The sequence below is a fragment of the Haliotis rubra genome, unplaced genomic scaffold (assembly GCF_003918875.1).
Source record: "Haliotis rubra isolate DU_JTF1 unplaced genomic scaffold, ASM391887v1 Scf71, whole genome shotgun sequence".
Lineage (NCBI taxonomy): Eukaryota > Metazoa > Mollusca > Gastropoda > Lepetellida > Haliotidae > Haliotis > Haliotis rubra.
This window is the reverse complement of record NW_025767424.1, coordinates 1,837,182-1,849,526: the sequence shown is the minus strand read 5'-3', so window position 1 is coordinate 1,849,526 and position 12,345 is coordinate 1,837,182. Positions and strand designations below refer to the sequence as shown.

Here is a 12,345-nt window from a genome sequence, read left to right as displayed (position 1 = left end):
GGACACCAGAAATGGGTTTCACATTTTATGCCCATGTGGGGAATCGAACCCTGGGTCTTCGGCATCATGTGTGAAAGGCTTAGCCACTAGGCACCCCACCATCCCTAATAAAGACAGTATCATCTATAAATGTTGATTGTTTTGTCTTATAGCTTGTAAGCACCCTCACAAAAATAGTAATCCAGGTTAGAATTGGTCTTCAAGAACCCATGCTTGTCGTAAGAAGCGACTAACAGGACCGGGTGGTCAGGCTCGCTGCCTTGGCTGGCACATGTCATCGTATCCCAATTGTGTAGATCAATGCTCATGCTGTTGATTAGTGGATTGTCTGGTCCAGATTGATTATTCACAGACCCCCGCTATATAGCTGGACTATTGATGTTTGTGGCATTAAACAACAAACCAAACCAAATCATAAAAATCGTAATAGTTTCAGTGGATGACTGATACTGACTTGTGTTTGTTGATGTGTTTCAGCTGCGTCGAGTCCGGGGCAGCAGTTCCAATCGTGTGGGGTCCAAGCAGCAGTTTGTTATGCACAACAAGGCTCCACTGTGGAATGAGAACAGTCAAGTCTACCAGTTAGACTTTGGTGGACGGGTCACTCAAGAATCGGCTAAAAACTTCCAAATAGAGTTCCGTGGGAAACAGGTACATTTCTAGTCAAGTTTATACCATTAGTCAGGGTAGTGTAAACACCTTTTTGCTCTCCAGCTGCTCAGTGAGTGAAGTGTAGTTAATACAAAGTTGCTGCCGTTTTGAAATTCTGTCAGTTCTGATCAACTCCCCTGCGGACAGGAAGCCATGAATAATATGAGTATGTTCCATGCTCAATAGGGGCGGTGGGGTAGCCTAGTGGTTAAAGCGTTGACTCGTCACGCCGAAGACCCGGGTATGAATCCCCACATGGGTACAATGTATGAAGCCCATTTCTGGTGTCCCCTACCGTGATATTGCTGGAATATTGCTAAAAGCCAATATGACATGCATACTTAGTAAAGCCAATCAACTGTTACTGAATGTCATGCATACTGCTGTCCTTCATACATCATCAGGGGCCGTGAGGTAGCCTAATGGTTAAAGCGTTGGCTCGTCACGCCGAAGACCCGGGTTCGAATCCCCACATGGGTACAATGTGTGAAGCCCATTTCTGGTGTCCCCCGCCGTGATATTGCTGGAATATTGCTAAAAGCGGCATAAAACCAAACTCAGTCAGTCAGTCAGTTCTGTCCTTCATACATCATCATGGCTGAAATAACTTAGCTTGATGAGAACCGTGAACATTTCCCATACTTTTGAAATTTATTACTTTGAACATCAAAGTTACCTTATGCCCCATGTGGGTAGAATGTGTGAAACCTTTTACATTTATCACTCCCATGACATTACTGGAATATTGCTAAAAGCAGTGTAAAACCATACTCACTCACTCAAAGTAACCAAGGTCGAGGATAACTTTACTGTTTCCCTATTGACTAGAACCATCTGGATGAGTGAGTGAGTTTAATTTTACGTCGCTTTAAGCTAGTGTTGGGAATTGGTTGAAATCTCACAATTGATGATTGCTTCATTATCAACGAACGATCATCGAAAAAAATTGGTTAGCGTAATTTTTCTATCCGGTTTGTTATTGCAGATAAGTATAACATGATGCAACTTGCTACTTTAAAGTGATGACTAATATATTATGAACATAAACTTTCCGGAGTCTTCAAGAAATATTCAGTCATGACTTTTTAGTTAGTGAAGTGAGTTTTCTAAGAATTACACAAGTTTGCAGGCCCTGACAATTTCGAAGATATGTTCCATCGTCAAGTGTTTCAAAGACGAAAACAGCAGTTCCAAAATCGTTTGTGTTCGATTATGAGAAAATGTGATCGATTGCTCGGTCGTTTGGCCACTGCGACCAATCTTCGATTATTTCAATTAATCGGAACACCACTACTTTAAGCAATATCACGGAGGGGGACACCAGAAATGGACTTCACACATTGTACCCATGTGGGGAATCAAAACCTGTGTCTTTCGAGGTGACAAGCAAACGTTGTAAGCACTAGGCCACCCCAATACCTACTAACTGTCTGAATACATGATACTTCTCATCGTTAACATTCACCTGATGAAGGTGCAGGAAGTAGTTCTGAAACATTGTGACTAAGAATATAAGAAGATATTACACAACTCTATAGATGATCAAGTTTATCTCCATATCTCTATGGGGTAGCCTAGTGGTTAAAGTGTTGGCTCGTCACGCCGACGATGTGTTAAGCCCATTTCTGGTGTCCCCCGCCGTGATATTGCTGGAATATTGCTAAAAGCGGCGTAAAACTAAACTCAGTCAGTCAGTCCATATCTCTATACCACCAACTTCTAGAATGACACTCAAGCAAATCAAGAATAAAAGAAGTTCTTATCCATAAAAAGTGTCATGTATTAATGTTCTTCCAACTTCTAAATGCCTATCAAAGAATTCAATACCATTTTACAAGACACAGGACATTTCTGTAGAGACTTTGAGTTAGTGTCATATCAAAGAATGTACGAGTGACATGAATTAGTGGAAGCATAACACAGCCATTATTCATCTGGACTGGAACTGTGCTTGTCATGGAGTTCTATGTCATCTCCTCACCTATATGTTGTGAAGCTGTATAATATGGAAAGTTACACTCCGAACTGGTGTCAGTGGTTGGAGGGAGAAGGCGTTTCCTTGGCTTCTCTTGACAATGTCTTGAGAAAGCAAACATTTCATATCCGTAGGCTTGATTTCTGAACATATTTCAATCTTCTGAAGGTGTCGCATTTCAAATATGACTCACGTAGGAGGATGTGAACCCTCTGAATCAGGACAGGCATCTTTTTTTCTTCATTCTGAATCTCACTGCACTCCCCTGAATCCAGAATGACACAAATTGAAACATAGTTAAAACAACATGTAAAGGATTAGTTTACATACTGGTACACCATTGTTATTTTCTTAATGTTCAGCAGTACTAAATGGATTATATCGTGGCATCACGCATACCTGACTGATAAGTTTGCGTACCCTTTTCGAAATAGTTTTCAAACCTTGCATACCACATACTCATTACTTAAAGCCGTAGACCCGTGAAGATCTGGGGTAGAATAGGTCTTCAGCAACCCATGTGCTTGCCATAAAAGGTGACTATGCTTGTCGTAAGAGGCGACTAACGGGATTGGGTGGTCAGTTTCGCTGACTTGGTTGACACATGTCATCGGTTCCCAATTGCTCAGATCGATGTTCATGCTGTTGATCACTGGATTGTCTGGTCCAGACTCGATTACTTACAGACCGCCGCCATATAGCTGGGATATTTCTGAGTGTGGCGTAAAACTAAACTCACTCTCTCACTCTCTCTTAAAGCCGTGGCATGGTAAAATTTTCATCATTATGTCATTGGCGTGGACCTGTCAGCTGCTCCTTTATCTGATTGTCATTATTGACAAATTTGTGAATATTGCTTGATGTGCACAAAACATCACTCACTCACTCACTAAAAGAGCTACTTAGTCCATGTGGATACCAATTTATGAATTGTTTTTGTATTGATCTCAATAGGGATGACATGGATAGCAATGCATATATTTGTCAGGGTGCCATTTACAAAACAATCTTAGCGCTAAGTCTTTTTTAAGGATGGGAGATACAGTCACCTGAGTGCTGAAATCACTTTGTACAATTCTTCATTATATTAGTGTTAATCTCAGTGGGGATCAAGTCGCCAGCAATGTATATAGACTTGTCAGGTGAGATAATGTTTATATGAATCATCAGCCAAGCTCATAATGGTCTGTTTCAGATGATGCAATATTTTGTTTAGTTTCAGGGTATACTGATAACAATAGATATATACCTGCATGCAGCTTGGTGCAGATATAGGCGGCACCTTCTTTAGTGTTTGGATATGTTGAAGTGGCATTGTAAAAGTTGATGATTAAAAATAATATAGGCCAGATGACACCTTCTTTATTCCATTATGATGTGACATTTCAGTACAGATCCTTATATGTTGAGTGTTTTGATAGCCATGTGTATACCTACCTGGTTTTAGGTGAATCAACAATTGAGCATGTGCTTACCTGTTGTCAGTTTCAGGTGATGCACTTTGACTGTAACATCAGCAATGCTTATGAGAGTTTATTGTCTGTTTCAGGTGATGCAGTTTGGGCGTATCGACAGCAATGCCTACACTCTAGATTTCCAATACCCTTTTACTGCTATACAAGCATTTGCTGTTGCTCTTGCCAATGTCACCCAGAGACTGAAGTAGCCATTCCATCTGAAGGGCAGTTAATGATTCCCATCATCATGTGCTGTGTCTGTGATTTGATGGATCTATTGATCTAAGCCCCAGCTGCGATGTCACAACCAGGCTCTCAATACATGTGGAATGGCCTCCAGGTATACAAGGCTCGCGGATGTCCGTTGTTAAATGGTCGTTTACTGATGCCTCGTTCCGCACACACCTGCTTCAAAGGATAATGTTTTTTGAAGTTCAGCATTTTAACAGGTGTGGGAAGCAAAAGCCACAATGCTGTTAAGAATGGCTTTTAGCTTTAATAATTACTTGTAATTAGAACTGTATTATTTGATTCCAAATTATTAGAAATATTGAAATATTTTATCCATATCATGCCAGGTAGTAATATGAATTGTGATAATTAAATCATGCTAATAGTATATTTTGCTATTTCTGTTTTCAAAGTTAAAGAAAATTGGAGACAAATATTTGTATTTTGTTTTTTCAGTAATCACTTTTCAACATATCAGTTTCATAGAATTACTGCAGCTAAATGTATACTAAGTATTTTGTCTGCCCCAAAATATAATGAGATACTTTTATTATACATCACATCAGTGAGATAGTGCCAGGCCAACTTCTGAATAATCAAATCTTTATGTATGATCAGGTTAGATATAATCTTACTCCATGAAGATTTGTATAGAATTAACTACATTCCACCCTGTTGACAATAGAATAGTTCAATTAGAAGGCCAATCTGGACACAGTTGTGTTTGTTGAACATACAAGGGAATCAGCCTCAATCAATATTGAATAGTTGCCTATGTAACAACTGGGTAATTTTCAATAGTTGACATGTAACTCGGATAAATATTCATTAACTGACCTTATAACTGGGTAATTTTCAATAGTTGACCATGTAACAGGGTAATTTCAATAGTTGTCAAAGTAACTGGGTAAATTTCAATAGTTAGTGGGTAAATTTCAATAGTTAATGGGTAAATTTCAATAGTTAATTGGCAGATTTCAATAGTTAGTGGGTAAATTTCAATAGTTAGTGGGTAAATTTCAATAGTTAATTGGTAAATTTCAATAGTTAATGGGCAAATTTCAATAGTTAGAGGGTAAATTTCAATAGTTAGTGGGTAAATTTCAATAGTTAACATACACAAAGTGGATAGTTTTCAATAGTTGGCCCCTATCAACTGGTTAAATGAATACAGGCAATTAGATTCCTGACTCTGAGAGCACATTGGATTTGAATCCCAGATGGGACTCGTTCAACCCAGAAATGTACTGGAATCTGTACTCCTCCGAGATGGTGTAATCCCAAATTTCACATACCTTAAACTGGTTAGATATTTTTCAGAAGTTGACCTCAAACAAAGTCTACATCATTACTGCTCTTTTTTGTAGCATATAGTACTTTCCCAGCGAATGATTTCAGCTGGGGCAATATGACAATCCTTCCCAAGGCCAGTTACTTACCCTTACACCTGTATGATTGGTGATTTGAATTTGTTTCTACCTTTGAATTTTTGAGAATTTCCAGTGTGGTTTGAAAATATTCCAATATTTTCTGTTTCATATGAGTGATGTTGGATTGGTAACTTTGATAAATGACCATGATGTATCACAGTCTAATGTAAGTGACTTTCCTGAAGTCATGTAACCAGAACATTCTGCTTTGTCAAAAAGCAGTTCAGAATGGAAGGATAACAGTATATGGACGAACAACTTCTTTATTGCAGTGAGAGAGACGGTGTTCATTCATGTGTTGTTATATCCTTTCTGCTCCAACTTCAAGATGCTTCTCAAACAAGTTACAGTTCAGAATGGCCTTTTATGATACTTTCAAAATCATTGACTCAGTGTCTACAGAGATACTACAATACAGTCAAGCACAACAAATTTTATATTATGTCAGTGAGATAGTTCCTGATCTTATTTAATTAGTTATATTTGTTGTGTCCTCAGCATTGTTAAATAAATCTTAAAAAATAATGATCAACAGCTTATATACTACTCACATCTTGCTAAGGATCACAAAAATTCCCAACTTTACTTAAACATAGATTTATAATTTGAACTAGATAAATAATGATATGGTAACCCCTCTTTAGGCAAACAGCCACTTTAATCTAACCTTATGCACTTGATACATGAGTAACCATAAAAATGGTTTTCATGGCACCAATCAACCATTTTGCAAATCATGGAATGAGTCAGTGACAAGTACACAACACCTGTCAATAGCAGGTATGGGATCCACAAGATGCAGTGACATACTGAAACCTAGGATCCATGCTTACAATAAGGCTTAGATATTTAAACCAAATTAGACCCCACATCATAGTTTTCTGTTGAATCCATGATTTGATCCTTAGCAAAGTGTGAATAGTATAGTACTCACAGATTTGGCGCTGTTGTCCACAAAACTGATGTTGTACATCAAAGGGCGTCTGATAGCAGCTGTTCTTGTTTCTTGCCCTTGGGATCCTGACAGGGCTGTAGGGAGCCTGTCTCCCCACTTTGGTGTATGTTGCAGTTATATGATGAACTCTGTATAATGTAGGAGATTGGTAGATTATTCATAGAAATATAGATGTGTGTAAGTGTCTTGACATTGAAAAGTGTTTTGTTCATTTATTGGATCTGGTGGCTATGATCTCATTTCAAGTCTGGTTGCATCCATGTACTGGTAGACGATGTTCTTCTACTTACATTGTATTCAGAGTGGTACAGAAATATTTCTTCAAAAGCTATGCAAATTTGTCATGTATGTATATTGAGATGTTGAGTTAATTTCATGACTGATTAGTGTTTTTACATTGGCCCATACTATAGTCATCATTGCCATTTGTGTACAAAATTCAAAGTCATGATCAAAACGGTTCTTATAGCATTGATATTTTATGACTTTGCAATTCTTGTCAGCATTTCAAGATGTCATGTTTGTCTGTCGTGGTACCTTATCTGGTTTCAATGTGTCATGTTACAGTATATTGATGTATTATAATGTCAAAGTATGGAAAGTGTCTCTATCAAGTCATTATTTAATTTGAAAACTATTTTTATTCTTGAATGAGAGATTTTTAAAGCAGGTACTTAAGTAAGAGTCAGGTATAAATGTAATTATAAATGTTATCGTAACATTCCATGATGACGAATTACCATTTCCGTTCCAAATTGGTTCTGATTACAATTCATGAAGACATTCCTGTGATTGTTAAGAATGTGATTACCTCTTTTTTAGATGGTCTTTCTGTGTAATTTAATAATAAAACCATTATCTTGTTATGCAGCTACAAAGTAGGAGGATCTGATTCCATTATCGAGAACAAGCGACTGTAACTACCATGGGATCCCTCCAACCTTCCAGTTCTGGCTGGTTCAGCATTATTTGAATGATAGCACACTATTGTACTGACACACAACTTGCACAGGTGACAGGACCTTATTTATGTTGTACTTAAAGGGTTCTACAGCAAAATTCTTTAAGTTTTGTTTCAAAATTAAATTTAACTTTGACTTCAGTTTGTTTCCTATGCTTGCAAATTTCATATTTGTTTCAGTACCTCCTGAAAATGAAGTCCTCACAGGGGTGGAAATAACTTTAAAATTGCTAGTGTACTCCGGTACAGTGGCACATGTAAAATCACTTGCCCTGATAATTTTTCCACTATACCGGCCGTTTTCTTGTTGATTTTTTAAATAAACAACATAATTGATATTGGAAAGTCAACTGGACACCGGTACAGTGTGATATACAAATTTGCTTGCCCGACAGAAAAAAACACTGGACTCGGGCGTCGGGCAATGGGTTATTTCCACCCCTGCCTCATTTAGATCAGAACTGTTGTGTGCAATATGGCACACAAAATGGCAAATTCAGTATTTTGTCTGAAAACAATAGCTATTCAATTTGCTAGGAGAATCTGTTTTCTTCCCAGCACAAACAAGGAATCCATCAAGCATTGGAACACATGTTCTTTTCTTCCAAGATGATGATGGAGCATGTTTTTGTCTTGAGTCAGTATATTTAAGGGTTAGCTCTTCCTGGAACTGTTTCCGAGCAGTAAGTAGATTATCATATTGTTATACCTACCTGCTGCACACCCAAGTCCTCATCTCAGCTGTTTATTTTCCAGGATGGCTCTCCATGTCCTTTCTGTATTCTGCACAGCTGGACATAGGTGGATTTGTGCTTGCAGTTGACAGTCTACTCAAACCTTTATATCTTAATCCAACACATAGGGTATAAAAGTAAATAATACAGGTTGTCTTGGAGTACTATGGAGAAGGATTTTGTAACTGCAGATAAGCAAGTGCTTGATGTCAGGGTAGTATGGGATTGGAAAAGATTGTTGTGGCATGTGATAGGTGCCTGAGTTTAGAGTAGTGTGGGATTGAAGGGATTATTGTGGCAAGTGATGAGTCGGTACTTAATTTTGTGGCAATAGGGAAAAGAAACAATTTCTGAGGCAGGTGCTTGATGTCAGAGTTGTGAGGAGGAAGATAAGACTATTACACATTTGGTAAAGGGGTTTGGAGTAGGAGGAATATGGTAAGTCCAAGATTAAATCAAGAAATGTACACACAGACCAAACACTTGCCAAATCTACTCTGAAAACAATATCAAATGTCACCTGGTTAACATAGAAACATATGTCTTGGTGTTTTCTGATGTATGTACTAGAACATTTGATATTTTGCTGTAAGTGTATATACAGTTATGAGGAAAATATATAGAATTTTAGAGGTTAGATACTTGTGTACCAGATAGTCACCCACAGACTCGAATTTGATTCCACTTTATGTAGAACTGCATTGTTGGGATTGTTGTAGAACAAAACTGCATGAAATGAAACTATCTTCAAATACTCTGTTAGTTTTAAAGTCACTATGTAACACAGTTGACTAGATAGTTTTATTACCATGTAAATTTGCAGTCTCTATATCCTAAATAGGGCTAACAAGGTCACCACCTTGCTATGCAGAGGTGCATCCCTAAGGCATGTAACAAGTCTTTGATCAGCATGAATGCTAGATTCACCTGGATTATGTTTTTTGAGTTGCTACCACCTACCTGTGCTGATGGGTTTCACCGAAATGTTTGTCTCAGGACTACATCACTCTGGGCACTCCTCCCACTAGCTGACTTGCCATGATATAACTGAATAGAGCGGTGGGTAGCCCAGTAGTTAAAGTGTTCGCTTGTCACGCCGAAGTCCTGGGTTTCGATTGAACAGTTCAAAATGTTCAAAGCAGTTCATCTCTCTTCATGGGAAATAATTTAATAAAAAAAATTGTTCACAAGAGCCTGTTTTTTCGTTTGGGTCAAAATGCACAATGCAGTTCAGGATAAAACATTGTGGTTTGAAGTAAGAACTCTTATCAGTACAGAACATTTCACAGATTGGTCAAAAAGGTCCTTGAGGAATCTGATGTTGTCAATTTCTAGTTTTCAAGGAGGATTCACAGCAGTTGCCGCATTGATTTTACAATACCTCACCTTACTGAATAGACTTATAGTAAACCTCTCAGATTATAGCCAACAAGTGTGAAATACACATATACCTCATAAACTTAACATAATGTTCAAGTTGTAAAAATCAAAATATGTATCAAATAGTTTATTTAGTTTATATGTTATGTATATATTTTATTTATATGATTTTGTTTGAATGGTTTGTGTGGAAGAATGTTGCTGTACATGTAAATAATTCCATTCGATGCTCAATTCATTTCATGTGTGGTATATTGTATTTGTTGCTGTACCTACTGTAATTTGTGAAACAGATGATTTGCCCATTCTTATAATTTTACATATCTTGATTCCATTGTTAGTATCTGATGAATGTCCTAGTGACTGTGTGAAATTAGAAAGATTTTAAAATTAATACTTTTATAACACCCTTGGTATGTAACACAGGGAGATATAGTATTTAACATGTTTTCATTATTTGTCGCGATCATACATGTATCTCTAAAAATAGGTATTCTTTCATGAAACTTTACAGAAAGACCAGATTGTCAACTGGTGCCATTTGCTTTTTAGGGATAATTAGAACTTCTATATTTTTCTGTTGTCACAGCAACGGGTTTGGTGTTGACGCTGTTTTGTTTATAACCACATGTCTATCCTGACCATAGCTCTAATAGTAAGGGTATACTTTCTTGAAACTTTGCACACACTAAGACCAGGTTGTCAACTTGTGCCTTTTGCTATTTAGGGATTCATAGATATTATCTTTGAGTCCGTTTTTCATGGAAACAAGTTTGACTCAGTTCACAGGGGTGTGGTTTCCAGGGTTTTCTTTACTACGCACACACAATGTCCAAATTGTAAAGTGGTGCTTGTAATTCTTGACAGAATATTTAACATTGCATGCATGACATCCACAAACTTATATTTTTCAAAAAGGGAACTTACATAAAAAATTGTCTGATTGTGGTATTGTTTTGCTGGATCAATAACTACACTTGTATACAGACTGATAGATTAAACACCAAAGTTCTGATCAAGTTGGACAGAGCAGTCGTTGGACTTGCTGTAACAAACAGATTTGCTCTTTTGAATTTGTGGGGCTGGGGGTGAATTAAGTTCCGATGACTGTGTATATTAAAAATAATTCATTGTATTGAACATTCCGAGGTTTGACTTAGCATCTGTCCATTCCTAGATAAACATTCCTTACATATAGTGAAATGTGCAAAATATTGTCCAATTCCATATTGACAAACTGTAATTGCCATATTAAACACCCTTTGACCAACTTCTTCGTAATCTTTCTAAGAGCCCCTAACAAAGATGAACAATTTTCACAACAGTCCATATTTTGTGGTGTATAATACAAATTCATTTAGCGTCACAGAACTTGTAATTATTGATGGAAAAGTGTTGGTTTCATCACGCTGAAGACCTGGGTTTGATTCCCCACTTGGGTGCAATGTGTGAAGCCCATTTCTGGTGTCCCCTGCCGTGATATTGATGGAATATTGCTAAAAGTGGTGTCAAAACTAAACTCACTCACTCTCTCACATGTACCACGTTTGCTCAAGTTTTGAAAATAGACGTAACTTGTGTATGATGTTCGACAGGTCTCCCTTTTGTCAATCTTTTAAGCGCACTAGGTGCTTATTAGGGGTGTCACGATACACCAATCTCACGATACGATACGTATCGCGATACATAATTTTCGCGCCTTTTCATAGCATTACCTTACCGGCAACGTACGCGCTCGCTGATTGGTCCATCAAAATAGTCTAGCCATCACAAAAGCTGTTAGTTTCCAACCTATTTTTTAAGTAAAGCTAGCTACATCTATTTATCGGAGCGGTCTCGTATAATTTTTTTATCAAGACTTTGAAGGAGATGGATATAGCACAAAAATTTGAATCGATAAAGTTTTAAAATAGGAATCGATACACGCAAGCATGTATCGCGTATCGTATCGTCAGTAAAAATGTATCGATGCATCGATACATTCGCGTATTGCAACACCCCTAGTGCTTATTAGTGAATATCATAATTGAATAGTAAAGTGATGCAATGAGTTACGTCCCTTGACTTTCTCACGAGTTTGAATCCTTTCTTGCTGATTACTGCACCTTGCTTAGGTTTTAATCAGGGTAAATAAATGAGTGTTATTCCTGCTGTTTGGAAACATAACCTGCCATAGCAGCCGTTAAATGACTGAAATGGTGTATCAACCTTTAACAATATTATATTTCTAATTGAACTGGGGCGGTGGGGTAGCCTAGTGGTTAAAGCGTTAGCTCGTCACGCCGAAGACCCAGGTTCGATTCCCCACATGAGCACAATGTGTGAAGCCCATTTCTGGTGTGCCCCGCCGTGATATTGCTGGAATATTGCTGAAAGTGGCGTAAAACTAAACTCAGTCAGTCAGTCTATCTAGCAGGCTAGCTGGTGGTTTGAAACAAGCTGAGACAGTAATGATTGCATTCAAACTGAATAAAAAATGGGCTTTTAACTCCCTTTTCATGTAACCAATCTTTTTTGCTTCATAATTTAAATCATTTTCCAGCCAGTGACTCTAGTGATAAGCAAAAAGTA

General features: G+C 37.7%; 1 protein-coding gene across 1 annotated transcript in view; it reads left to right on the top strand.

The window, feature by feature from the left end:
• LOC124259134 (tubby-related protein 4-like) overlaps nucleotides 1-12,345 on the top strand; it is a 234,226-nt gene that overhangs the window by 221,284 nt on the left and 597 nt on the right. The window contains 3 exon segments of the mRNA XM_046693229.1: nucleotides 478-651; nucleotides 4,176-5,238; nucleotides 9,281-9,291. Of these exon segments, the coding sequence (XP_046549185.1) occupies nucleotides 478-651; nucleotides 4,176-4,292 (291 nt within the window). The 3' untranslated portion in view covers nucleotides 4,293-5,238; nucleotides 9,281-9,291.